The 14,074-nt window shown below is 39.5% G+C and overlaps 2 protein-coding genes across 4 annotated transcripts in view; one reads left to right on the plus strand and one right to left on the minus strand.

Annotated features, from left to right (window-relative positions):
* LOC105492157 (FGFR1 oncogene partner 2) overlaps window positions 1–3,724 on the minus strand; it is a 28,406-nt gene extending 24,682 nt beyond the window's left edge. Inside the window, exon 1 of one of the 2 annotated variants that reach the window (XM_011759137.3) lies at window positions 3,485–3,724. The gene's annotated coding sequence lies outside the window, so the exon portion shown is untranslated. The remainder of the gene's footprint in view (window positions 1–3,484) is intronic. The other variant, XM_011759138.3, reaches the window with a different exon arrangement.
* An 81-nt stretch (window positions 3,725–3,805) lies between these two features.
* The window catches only part of INTS13 (integrator complex subunit 13), a 33,546-nt gene continuing 23,277 nt past the window's right edge, over window positions 3,806–14,074 (plus strand). For both annotated transcript variants that reach the window (XM_011759141.3, XM_024796151.2), the window contains exons 1-4: window positions 3,806–4,391; window positions 5,390–5,625; window positions 7,570–7,644; window positions 13,631–13,833. In XM_011759141.3, the coding sequence (XP_011757443.1) occupies window positions 5,401–5,625; window positions 7,570–7,644; window positions 13,631–13,833 (503 nt within the window). In that variant the 5' untranslated portion in view covers window positions 3,806–4,391; window positions 5,390–5,400. The remainder of the gene's footprint in view (window positions 4,392–5,389; window positions 5,626–7,569; window positions 7,645–13,630; window positions 13,834–14,074) is intronic.

Here is a 14,074-nt window from a genome sequence, read left to right on the forward strand (position 1 = left end):
GCTTTTCACCTATACAGAAATCATTTCAATCTCATTAGGTGGAAAACAAAAGAAAGTAAATTCTCTGACCCTACCCCACAAATGGAACATCCAAGATATTTTTTAAAATTTTCAAGCCGCCATAGAAAAGAAATGGGAATGTATATGAAGACAAATTTTAAAGAATTAAAAAAACTCAAATATTTTCCAGACTTAACAGCCTAGCAAGCAACCATTTTAATTAGGTGTCACAGTTAATTACAAGATTAATGAATGTTTACTGATTGGCTTTTTAAAATTGCAATTAACATCCACTTTATGAAAAACATTCTCTCCTCTCCAGATTGCATAATGAAATACTACTATCAAAATGAACTACATTTAAAATTTGTTAACTATAAAAACCTACCTATTCAGGGAAAGGAATTATAAACAGTAGATAGCTCAAAGCATAATTTTTTTAGCATTTCAGAAACACAGTGACAACAGTTTCTAAGAATTTGCATGTTCATTTCCTGTAAGTGAAACCACACAAAAGTTTAAAATATTTTTTAATATGCATTTACTTTATCACCTTTTTTGAAGACCATTATGCTTCCCCTCTTTTTTGGCCAGGAAGTGGAGTGGGAGGAAGAAGACTGTTTTCCAAACTCTCTAACAAGTTTCAAATTTTAAAAAACAGACTTCATTGGGAGGCCGAGACGGGCGGATCATGTGGTCAGGAGATTGAGACCATCCTGGCTAACACGGTGAAACCCTATCTCTACTAAAAATACAAAAAATTAGCCGGGCGTGGTGGCGGGTGCCTGTAGTCCCAGCTACTCGGGAGGCTGAGGCAGGAGAATGGCGTGAACCCAGGAGGTGGAGCTTGCAGTAAGCCGAGATGGCGCCACTGCACTCCAGCCTGGGCGACAGAGCAAGACTCCATCTCAAAAAAAAAAAAAAAAAAAAAAAAAAAAAACAGACTTCAGTAAAAAAGGAATATTCTAAACTTTTTGACCTATTTTTGTAGTGCCTATCTCAACTGGCCATAATACACTTACTTACATTATTTTCTCTAGGCAGGTCCAAATTACAGGTGAATCTTTTTTTTTTTTTTTTAGCAAGTTAAAAAAATTATTTTTTTCTTTTCTGCATTAGTCACATTCTCGCCCACTTTACCACCCAAAGACTTTTGCAGTCAGACTCCTGGCAGAAGGCTCAGAACATTCTGCTGCTGATAAAAGAGAAACCACCACCCACCCAAGACAGCAATTGCCAGCTGTTTACTTTCAGATTTTGGTTAAGAAAAATTTAAGGAAATTCAAGTCATATTTTTCAAGCCAACCTCAGAAAATAAATGGGAATATATATGAAATGTAAGAGAAATTTTAAAGACTAAAAAAATTTCAAGTATTTTCTAGATAATTAATAAAAGCCTAGCAACCATTTTAATTAGGCGTCACATTAACTATAAGATCAATGAATGTTTACTGATTGGAAACTTTGTTTCCCTTATCGGCCAATCCACTACTCCTACCACTACATCTACACAGATATACTGTGGCTACTGATACACCACAGATGTGTTTTTAAATGTCGACAATCTAGTTTAAATTTTTTCATGTTCAGGTATATGTCTCTAATATTATATGAACTGACCCATATGAAAATAAAAAAACTAAAAGGTATAGTCATGGTTTTCATATAAACTTATAATCTTAAGAATGCAAGAAAGAATGCATGTAAATTACATATAAAAACAAGCATTTACACAGACATATCGCTGTATTTGAAAGCAAAGAAAATTTTCACTGTTCTTGAAAACAGTGGAATGAATATACGTTTGTAACTGTATAAAGGCACTTTCTGAAGAAAATTAATTTTTAAAGTTGGAAGAAAGATTTTGGAAGTAATGACACGAGGATTTTTTTAAATATTACACGTTCCCTTAGAATTATGGCTGAATATAAGTTTCATATACATATGTTTAAACAGTTATGACAATTCAAGAAGGAACCTAATATAAACCAGCTATTTCTAACCTACAGGCGAAGGAGTCAGTGGAAGAGTTGCCTGAATGCACATACTCCAAGCACTGTCTGTAGTCAATGGAGATTTCTGCTCCATTTCTCAAATATAAAGATACTACAAAAATAAAATACAAAGTCATTTAAAAGCATAGTAGTTTTCTGTCATTATACGTAATTTCAATCAACAATTACTAAAAGTACAACTGCGTGTGTATTAGAAGTGCAGGGTTTCTCACATTCAAAACAGGTCAGGCGCCTTTAAGCCAATGTACAGAGTTCCTTCTGGCTCCAAAATTCTATGATTTTAAAGGATGAAGAACTCTTATGGTGAATTCTTTAGAACTATTCAATTTCAATAAATATACATAAGTATATATAAATAATGCTTGCTACGTGTCAAGTATTGGACTTTTTCTCAGAGATGAGTAAGACCTGATTCCAGACAGACCCAGGTTCAAATTGGCAGGAGAGGCAGATACAGAAACAAGTAATACAACCTAATAAATACTGCAGAAGAAATGTTTCAAATGCGTAGGGAGCACAGCGGTATCAATGTCACCTGGGGGAGTATGAGAAGACAATGATTTATGAATTGGGTTTTGATAGGCGGTAAAAGAGAGGAACAGTAAATATCCTAGACAGATGGTACTGCACGTACAAAAGTACAGAGCTGTCAAAGTGCATGGCATGTTTGGGGAAACAGCCACTATAATCTGGTATGGTCGGATATTAAAGCAAGACTAAAAGGTAAAATGGATTGGGGCAGACTGTAAAAGATCCTGAATGATGATGTGCTTAACAATTAGGATTTGATTCTGTCAGCAATACAGTTACTAAAAAGTTTAAGGAAAGGACAGAGATAAATATGTATTTTAGAATAACTCTATGGAAGGATTATAGCAGAGAAACCAGTGGAGGGCGGGGGGCGGGAGGGCAACCGCACTAATTCTGGCGAAAAAAATAATAATAATACAATGCAGTGTGAGTGGAAATGAAGAACCAAGGATGATTCCTGGTTTTCCAGTTTGGAGAGCAGGACAGATACTGGAACCGTTATCAGAGATAGGATACAGAAGAAAGGCAAGTAGTAAACCAGAAAAGAGTAATATCCCTTGGAGAGCAGTTTCAAGAAACAAGTTATCTCCATTAGACGCTGCAAACAGGTGACTGAAAGGGTCCCCCGTCCGGTGGTGAGCCCGCAGGTGGCCAAGGCAGGATGAAAGTAGATACGGAAGGTGTGTCCAAAGCGTTAGGGCCAAGGCTTTTCACTAAACTTTCCGCACCCCATCTCCATTATGAGGAGCTCGGAGCCGGAGGGGTGCGGAGAGGAACTCCGGTTCCCAGGAGCTGGGAACCTGCGGCTGGAAGCGGCCAGGGCTGGGCGCCAGTGGTTCAAGAGGCGCAAGGCACCGGCCCGGGCGAAAGACTGCCCCAGCGAAGGACGCCTCCGAGTCGCCCACCCCTGCTCCCGTCCCTGGATTTAGTCCACTTACTCTGCTCTTAGTCCCTCGCAGCCGTCAGCTGTGGCGATGCGGACTCAAAGCCTCTACTAACCGGGACCTAGGCACTCAAAGGAAGAGACTCTGCGCCCCTAATCCGTCTCCTCAGCAAGCAGACGCAGAGCCGCACGGAGACAGCGTAGGGGTGTCCGGGTAGACAGTGGCGTTCAGCCCCATCACCGGATGGGTAGACACCTCCGCCGACCGCCTCCGACAGGCTCTCCCGGAGGACTCCAGCCTCGCGAGATTTCCTTCCTCGCGTTACGGTGGGGCAAAACCGACCACTCTCCGCTTTGCGCGAGAAAGCGGGGCGGGGCCCTTGTATGTCCCTCCCTATTCCTCCCCTCCCAGGCCTTCGCTCGGCCTCTCGCAAAGTCTCGCGAGTTTTTCCAGGGGAAACCGGCCAGGGTGGAGAGACAGAGAAGGGGAGACCGGGTGGGTGGGCCGTACGCTCAGGGGGCCGTGGTTGGTACTTCGCTGTTGGGGAGGCTTTCAGGTCGCCCAGATCCTGCTTCCCAATGGGTGACTGGGAAAATTAGTGGGTGGAAAATCTCGAGGGGTGGAGGCTTTTTTTTTCCTCTTTGGCCCCGCCCTCTTCCTGTTCGGCGACTGGGAAGCCTGGCCCTCCGAGGGGGAAGGGAGACTTGGCGGGGCTGTCGGAGATCGCTGTGCGCACGCGCGAGCCCGAGTGTGTGAGTGTGCACGCGCACGCGCGCTCTTGCTCTCAGGAAGCCTGGGAAGGACCGGTGTGCTAGGAGATGATCGGGGAAAGCATAGTCCCCTGTCTGTGGCACCAGACACTCCCGACTGTGCGCTGACTCTCCCCACCCAGCCAGCAGCCTTTTCCAGAGAGGCTGTGGTCCATAGCCTCTTCGTTTTCACTGCAGGACCAGGCACGAAAGTAAGCGAACCTCGATCCTGAGGTCTTCTTATCCACTCACCTTGTATTTTCCACCCCCCACCCTGCAGCAAAGTGGGTCTAGAAGGTTTCTCAGAGAGTTTTGCGTGAAGGGGAGATGCGTCTTGAAAGCAGGAGGTGAAAATAGCTGGATCGTAAGAAATCAGTTCGTTTTGATTAACACTTTGGCTTTGCTTGCCATGTGCTTTTCGAATGTGGATTGTCTATTCAGTATAAGATTTTGTTAGCGAAGCAGGGGAGTACCATATGCTCTGTTTTAATAAGTAAAAGTTTTAAAAGTTTTAAATTTCCTCTTCCACACCAGTGTGATGGTAACAACTAAGTTTTTCTGCTCTACCTTGTAAATTACTGTGATGTTTCAAAAGCTAAGGGGAGAGTGTGAAGTTGGGGTCCTCATCCTAAGGCGAAAACCTGATGTGCGGTTATCTTAGGAGATGTTTATCTTTGTTTTGGCCTTTTCTTTTGCTGTCACTCCACTTTCCTGTTAATTCCGCACCCCTACCCCCCAGTCCCCCTTTTCCAGAAATCTTCAAACGTTTTTCTAGGAGGGAAGTCCAAAAATACTGGCTTGGGGTTTATATGTGACGAACGTCAATTAGCAAGGACCATAAAGGTGTATTTCAAGAGTATTTGTCACTTACTATGTTTCGTATATGTAAGGGAGTCAAATACAATTAAACGTCAAAATGTTTCCCTCTGACAATTTTAAGTTCATTTTAAAAGCAAAACCAAAAATGTATGCACTAGTAATTTTGTCTGTGCCTGGTAGAGTAACAGCCTCATATGGTGTATTGATACCGTTGCTTTCTGGTCATGACCTCATTAAACTGTCCTTTGTTGGACAGATTTCTTTGAACATATTACTCACGTTCCCTATCAAGTCTTCTTGAGGAAAAGAATCTTCTTGAGAAAATAAGAAAAAATTTAAGATACTAAATGTTATGTATAAATATTTGGCTAATATGTTTTTCCCTTTACAGGTCAAAACAAAATGAAGATTTTTTCTGAATCTCATAAAACAGTGTTTGTTGTGGATCACTGCCCTTATATGGCAGAATCATGCAGGCAGCATGTCGAGTTTGATATGCTGGTGAAGAATAGAACCCAAGGAATCATTCCTTTGGCCCCCATATCTAAATCATTGTGGACTTGCTCAGTAGAATCTTCCATGGAATATTGTAGAATAATGTATGATATATTTCCTTTCAAAAAGCTGGTGAGTGTGAAGTACAAACAAAATCATGATTTTGGGGATGTACTTAACTGCATAAATGAATTTTTTATATGAATTTGCTGTAGATTATGACTGTGTGTTTATTACTTAAAATGTGGTACATAACGCTGCCCTTTGGGATGAATATATAATGGATGTTTAATTGGGGCCAGTAATAATAACAGCTAACAATTATTGAGCACTTACATGTACCAGACATATTTCAAAGTGCTTCATGCTTATTAATTTCTTTAATTCTCATAACAGTCATCTTAGGTAGGAACTGTAGTTATTGAAGCAATGGTCAAAGTATGTAACAACCAGTATAGAACACAGACTGACCATTGAGAGCTGTTGTCAAACTGTGCTGGCATGTAGCAGCTGAGTGTCAGTCTTGTTTGTTGCTTCCCTGTTGTAGATCCAGAAACTGAGGTAAAGAGAAGAAACTTGTCCTGAGTCACATAGTTACTTAGAGGCAAAGCCAGAATTTGAACCTAAGCTGGCTGGCTGCTTGCAAGTTTAGCAAATATATACTAAACCGCTGTATTGTTTGGCCGTATTAGAAAGAAATACTTTTTTAAGAACGCTGAGTGGAAATGGTTTATCAATAAGAAGAGAAATGGATGATTGATAGAAATTACAGGTATTAAAGTTTAGTCTTAGAATTCAGTATCTTAAATGTCTTATTTTGGGGAAGTCATTTGGTTAGCCACAAGTGGAAGACTTGCTTTCTGTCTTACTTGAAGCAGCCTAGACTGGGACCTAGCCAATTCTTAGACTGAGGAAGGTAGGGCAGTAGAGTAAAGGTGAACATAGTCTGATATTATACATTCAGATATATTCCAAATTAAAATATAAGCCCTTCTTAAAATTTGTGTGCATTCTGTGTACGATAAAAATATATAATGAGAGGGAATATAACTGATGTAGAGCACAGGCTTTGGTTCAGACCTTGGCATGGTTAGCTACCAGCCGTGTGACTTTGATCATATGTCTTAATCTCTCCAAGCCTCAGTTTCCTCCCATGTCAATATAACACTTCCTTGATGTAAGCTTTAAAAGAGATACATCTAAGTGAAGTGGCTTGTAAAATATGTCCCTGTCAGATAAGCCTTGGAAGAGAAGACCAATTATCAGACTTCTTGGGGGAGGAAGGAAAACTAGTATTTCATCGATATATAAGGAAAAAGATCATAGATTAGGTCGTGTTGTCCAGAGTAAAGAGAGAACTCTAACCCTCTACCCAAAAAGGAACATGGGTCAGAATCATCATTTGATAAGTTTTCGAAAATATTCCTTGTCATTATCTTACCTGATAGCAGGTAATTTTAAATTTTCAAATTTGCATTTTACTTTAAAACTTAGCGTAAAGTCCATATACATTATTTTGGCTTTCAGTGCCCTATACGATACAGCTCCTGCCTATTTCTCTGAGTTTGTCTCCTCTCCCACTGCCTGCTCTGACTTTCGCCCTTTCCAGTGTATGTGCTCAGATGCCTTTGCATTTGTTGTTTGCTGTACCCAGATTATCCCTGATTTACAGTGGCTGGTTTTGGATTGCCTTCAGTTGCCACTGCTATGGAGAGTCCTTCTCTGATCACCCAATCTAAAGTAGCTAATTAACTTATTTTTCATAACGTTTATCACTCTCTGAAATTATCTTGTTCATTTATTTGTTTGTAATCTTCCTGCAATGCCCTTTGTCCTGGTAGACTCCCCTCCCCTGACTTTCCCCACATTGTAACAGAACGTTTTTATTCATCACTCTATTCCCATATACTCAGTGCCAGCAATAACACCTGGCATGTACTACACATTCTGTGACTATAAAATGAGTGAATGAATGAATCAGTGAAACAGCGTTAGAAATTGCATGTTACTTGAAAATATGTTGGTAATTGAGTGAAATTGGAGTTGAATACTAATTGTTTCTTTGGAATCTATTAGGTGAATTTTATTGTGAGTGATTCTGGAGCACATGTTTTAAATTCTTGGACTCAAGAAGACCAAAATTTACAGGAGGTATGGTTAGATTTTGAGATGTGGCCATTTGTAAAAATTATCTAAATGTAGTAATACTTTTTTAAAAAATGACCAATTTTTTAAATCACTCTAGGATTTGCATATAGTGTTAAAATGCCAAGTTATATGAAAAGAAAACAGCTATCTCCATTCTAGTCATTCCCTACCCCGAGCACCCCCAAGCAAACTTCCATGTTTTAGCGGTTGTCGTATTTACTTGCAGATTTCTAAATAACGTGTTTTTATTCCTGTTTATTGAGTTTTCTGTTTGTTCATCTACTTATTTATTTATTTATTTATTTTGAGACGGAGTCTTGCTGTCACCCAGACTGGGGTGCATCGCGCCATCTCAGCTCACTGCAACCTCTGTCTCACAGGTTCAATAGATTCTCCTACCTAAGCCTCCTGAGTAGCTGAGACTACAGGCACGTGCCACCACGCCCAGCTAATTTTTGTAGTTTTTAGTAGAAATAGGGTTTAGCCATGTTGGCCAGGCTGGTCTTGAACTCCTGACCTTCCTGTGTCCAATGCCTGCGCCCTTCCCTTGTGTTCTCAATATTAATATGTCAGTTTTCAAAGTTTCATGTTTGCATTATAACATCTACGTAAAGTATTATTCACTGTTAAGCCAAGTAATATATATGGTTAGTTCCTTATATAGCTTTTTGTTTATTCCTAGATTTAGTATCTCGTTTTTGTCCCCTTCATGTGCTTTCTTTTCATAATATCCATTGCTGCTTTTCCTCATGCTTCTACAAAAACGCCCAATATTGTGATCATAAATGTGTTAGATAATTCAGCTGTTTGGTTTTGTCCCCTGAGGAATTTCTTGGAGCACAGTCTTCTGCTCCAGTTTGAACTGGCTGCTTTCTAGGCCCACTGCACTGCTATCATCCTTCTCTCCCTATTTTTCAGATCCCATTTTTTTCCTCTCATTTTCTTTGTGTAATCTTTTGTTTTGGTAGAACGTAACCTCTGGGATGCCTGTAGTTTACCTTGCCCTTTGCTGATACTTTGGGTGTAGAAAATCCGCGTTGGAAATAACTTTTTCCTCAAAATTTTGAGGGCATTATATACTCCACAAAATTATATGTTTTATAGCCTCCAATGCTGAGAAACCTAACACCATTTTTCTTTATAATTTCCCTCTGAAAGCTGTTAGAATCTCAGTGATGTGCCTTGGTGTTGATCTGTTCTCATCTGTAGTGCTAGGCTTCGTATTTTCTAGTACAGGGAAATTTCCCTGCATTGTTCTTTGATAATGTTCTTGTCTCTGTGTTCTGTGTCTTTCTGGAATATCCATTCTTGGGATGTTAGACCTCCTGCATTAAATTCCTTACTCTTTTTCTCACTGATCATCTCATTGTCAGTCATTCTGCTTTTTTGAAGCTTTTAACCCTTGTATAGAACTCTTTATTTGGTTGTACTTTTAATTTCCAAGAACTTTGACTTACATTCTAATTATGTCTATTTTTAGCATATCCTTTTCTTGTTTTATGGGTGTAATTTTACCTGCAAGTATTAACATTAGTTTATTTGAGGTTTTCTTTTGTTCCTTCTGTGTTCTCAAGTTCTTTTCATGTTGAGGCTTTTCTTAAATGCCTGCTGATACTTAGGTAGGCAGTCTTATTTAAAAGTAAGGCACTAAATGGCAGATTAGAAAATCTACACGTTGTGGAGTAGGTATTGCTGACTATACTTCATTGTAGTTTAAGCCAATGGTTTGCACTAGGGAACCTCCAAACATTGGAGTTGACAGATGGTCTCTCTGGGACTGTTCTTCTACTCTTTTATCTGTATGACAACTTGGTTGTCAGCTCTCTGGGAGACAGGGGAGAGGGTAAGTTATACCATTTCCCCTGTAGCATTAGCCATATTCAGATGCACAGTAAGTCTCACATGGATAGCGGCTACTGTATTGGACAGCACAGATAGAGAACATTTCCATCATCACAGTAAGTTCTATTGTGCAGTAGTGATTTAGTATCTTACCTTTACTCTCTCATGTGCTTTTGGTATCCATGTTTGATACCTTTCAGTTTCAGTTTTTCCAAGGAGTGTGATTCTGTATCTTGTCGGGTAGGGGAGAGGTAGTCACTTACACAGGTAGGGTGTAAGTAAGATCTGGGAGTCAAGTTGTTCTTTAAACTGACTTCAAGCTATTGACATTTTTAGTATCTTGCCTTACCCCGCTGTGTTTGGTAATTGGTGCCTCCAGTTCTTGAACTTCTCCTGGATTCTGCAGGGTATATTATTTTGCCTTTTACCTTCCACGGGCACTTAGATTTCTGCATATTCAGTCCTATTAAGTTCATCACCGCTTCTTCATCCATTTTTATACATTCTTGTTGATGTCTATCTTGTTTGTTCTTGTCTCTTCCACTCACTTCATGCTTGTGGGTTTATGCTTTCTTTTTTGGTTTCTGTGTTGTTTTTGTTTGTTTGTTTTGAGATTGAGTTTCGCTCTTGTTGCCCAGGCTGGAGTGCAGTGGCGCGATCTAGGCTCACTGCAACCTCTGCCTCCTGGGTTCGAACAATTCTCCTGCCTCAGCCTCCTGAGTAGCTGGAATTACAGGCACCTGCCACCACGCCTGGCTAATTTTTGTATTTTTAGTAGAGATGAGGTTTCATCATGTTGGCCAGGCTGGTCTTGAACTCCTGACCTCAGGTGATCCGCCCGCCTCGGCCTCCCAAAGTGCTAGGATTATAGGTGTGAGCCACCACGACCAGCCCTGGTTTATGTTTTTTAAAAAGTAAAATCTTGGCCGGGCGCGGTGGCTCAAGCCTGTAATCCCAGCACTTTGGGAGGCCGAGACGGGCGGATCACGAGGTCAGGAGATCGAGGCCATCCTGGCGAACACGGTGAAACCCCGTCTCTACTAAAAAAAATACAAAAAACTAGCCGGGCGAGGTGGCGGGCGCCTGTAGTCCCAGCTACTCGGGAGGCTGAGGCAGGAGAATGGCGTAAACCCGGGGGGCGGAGCTTGCAGTGAGCTGAGATCCGGCCACTGCACTCCAGCCCGGGCGACAGAGCCAGACTCCGTCTCAAAAAAAAAAAAAAAAAAAAAAAAAAAAAAAAAGTAAAATCTTTTACTTCAATTTTAGTGGAGGAAGCAGAAACCAACTCATGCTCAACCAGTTAGGTTTATGTTTTAACATTGTCTAAAGATACTGAGTTACTAGTAGCTTATGTTCTTTGCTGTTATTTAATTGGATAGAAGACTTCAGTCTATGAGGTCCTTCACAATGAATATGGACAACATGAGAAACAAGGCTTTAGTGAAATAATTGAACACATTATTTGAATTATTTAATGTCAAAATTTTTTTGTGAATGGGTGCTATACAGTGGTAACAATCCCATCTGAGGTGTTTTTTTTTTTATTACTATTTTTTGTTTTCCTTTTCTTTTCCTTTTTGTTTTTTTGAGACGGGGTCTCACTCGGTTGCCCAGGCTGGAGTGCAGTGGTGCAATCTCGGCTTACTGCAACATCCGCCTCCCTGGTTCAAGCGATTCTCCTGCCTCAGTCTCCCAAGTAGCTGGGACTACAGGTGTGTGCCACCACGCCTGGCTAATTTTTTGTGTTTTTAGTAGAGATGGGGTTTCATCGTGTTAGCCAGGATGGTCTCGATCTCCTGACCTCAAGTGATCTGCCCGCCTCGGCCTCCCAAAGTGCTGGGATTACAGGTATGAGCCACCACACCCGGCCTCTTTTTCTTTTTTTTAATTTAATGTAATTTTATTTTTCTCCGAGGTTAGTTTTAAATAGAACACTTTTAAAGAAAATGTGTTTTATCATACTGTTTGGTCTTAAAATGTGATTAGTATAATACATGTAAGCATAGCTAATTTTTCATTCTTTTGAGGAAATTCACTCAGTAGGCTTTGATTGACTTGGCTTTGCACTAATATCATTACAGAATGTTCTTAATATACTATTACCTGAAAAAACAATTTTAAGAATTCCATACATTTCCACTGTACTGTCTTTTTTAAATACTGTGAAAGAAATGTTTTACCTTTTTCAAGAGGTACTGTGAAAGAAGTGTGAAGGCTTTCTAGCAGTATATGAATAAAAATAAGTACAAATCTACGCAGATTTGTACCTACTGTACCTCTGCAGTTCAGTAAAAGTGTGCTTTTGATGGACAGGTATGCTGGTCATAAAGGAATTATTACTTTTTTCTGCTTTCCCAAGGTGAAGATACATGATATCCCATTCATTGCTTTTAAATTTTGAATGGAGGGGGAGACTCCACTTGTGAAAGCAACTGTATAGCAAATCACTGGTGTTCAAGAATATGTAAAAGAATTTACATTTTGTATAAATTATGTATCATCTTGTCTATATTTAATGTTTAGCTTTAGTTATCCATTTCACACCTTTTCCCTATGTTAACCTTTCTATGTCTCTGTATCTATCCTGTGCCAGTACCACACTATCTTGATTACCATTGTTTTGTAGTAAGTTTTAAAATAGGAAGTGTGACTCTTCTTACCTTGTTCTTTTTGAAGATTGTTTTGGCCAGTCTGGGTCCCTTGCAATTCCATATGAATTTTAGAATCACCTTATCAATTATTACAAAGAAGTTGGGGATTATGTTGACACTGTAGGTCAGTTTGGATAATATGGCCATCTTAACAATATTAACTCTTCCAATCCATGAGCTTGGTATGTTTTTTCATTTTTTAGATTTTTAATTTCTTTCAACAATGTTTTGTTGTTTTCAGAGTGTAAGTTTTATAGTTCTTGTTAAATTTATTTCTAAGTATTTTATTTTTGATGCTGTTTTAAGTGGGATTTAAAAGAAAATTAGTCTTCGGATTGTTTATTATAAGTATATAGAAATACAATTGATTTTTGTGTATTAATCTTGTATACTACAAGTTTGCCAAACTTGTATATTAGTTGTAATAGTTTTTTAGTGGATATCTTGGGATTTGGTAAATTCAGCATAATGTTCTCTGCAACATAGAAATAGGTTTACCTCTTTCTTTTCAATCTGGATTCTGTTCATCCTCTCTCTCTCTCTCTCTCTCCCTTCCTTCCTTCCTCTTCCCTCTCCTTCCTTCCCTTTTTCCTTCTTCCTTCCTTTCTCTCTTTCTTCCTTTCTTCCCTTTCTTTCTCTCTCTCCCCTTCCTTCCTTCCTTTCTTCCTTCCTTTCTGTCTTTCTGTCTTTCTCTCTCTCTTATCTCTCTTCATCAATTAGGCCAGAGTTCAGAGGCTGACCTCCCGGACTCAAGCAATCCTTCTGCCTCAGCTTTCTAAGTAGCTAGGACTATGGGTGTACACTACCACACCTAGCTGATTTTTTAGGTTTTTTTTCTTTCTTTTTGTAGAAACGGTGTCTTGCTTTGTTGCCTAGCCTGGTCTTGAACTCTTGGCCTCAAGCAGTTGTCCTGCCTTGGCTTCCCAAAGTACTGGGATTACAGGCATGAGCCACTGAGCTTGGCATGGATGTCTTTTATTTCTTTTTCTTTCCTATCGCCCTGGCTAGAGCTTCCAGTACAGCGTTGAATAGAAGTGATGAGAATAAACTTCTTTGTTACTGATGTGTAGGGAGAATTCATCCAATCTTTCACCATTAAGTATGATGTTAGCAGTGGGATTTTCATAGGTGTCCTTTGTCTTCTTGAGGAAGTTCCCTTCTGTTCCTAATTTTTTTAATTATGAAAAGGTCTTGGATCTTGTCAAGTGCTGTTTCTGTGTTTATTGAGATGATCGTGTGAGTTTTATTTTATTGATGTATGATGTATTGTAATAATTGATATTTGTATATTAAATAAACTTTGCATTCCTAGAATAAATCCCACTTGTTCATGGTGTATAATTCTTCTTTGTGTGTTGCTGGATTTCGTACTGTTTTTTTAAGAATGATCGTGTCCATATATATAAGATACATTGGTGTGTAGTTTTCTTTCTTGTGGTATTTTTATCTGAATTGCACATACTCTTGTCAACATAATTGTTTTCCCTTTTACTTAGCTAATGGCGGCATTAGCTGCTGTTGGGCCTCCTAATCCTCGGGCAGATCCAGAGTGCTGCAGTATTCTGCATGGTCTTGTTGCAGCGGTGGAAACTCTCTGCAAAATTACCGAATACCAACATGAGGCTCGTACTCTACTCATGGAGAATGCAGAACGTGTTGGAAATAGAGGACGAATAATCTGCATTACTAATGCAAAAAGGTGAGGTGTTGATTATAGCAATTCTTTCACTGTGGGAATTTTTAAATCCTATTGTAGTTTTTCAAAAAACTAGAGACAGCATGTTCACATGTTTACGTTTAAGCATATTACAAGTGGCCTTTCTGATTTTTTTCCTTTTTTTTTTTGTTTTGCCTTTTAATATTGAGGCTGTGTTCCATTCTAAAATAAAGACTTATCTCATTGAAAACTGTTTAGATTGCCATCGTGTAGATAAATTTAA

Source organism: Macaca nemestrina, chromosome 10 (assembly GCF_043159975.1).
Source record: "Macaca nemestrina isolate mMacNem1 chromosome 10, mMacNem.hap1, whole genome shotgun sequence".
NCBI lineage: Eukaryota > Metazoa > Chordata > Mammalia > Primates > Cercopithecidae > Macaca > Macaca nemestrina.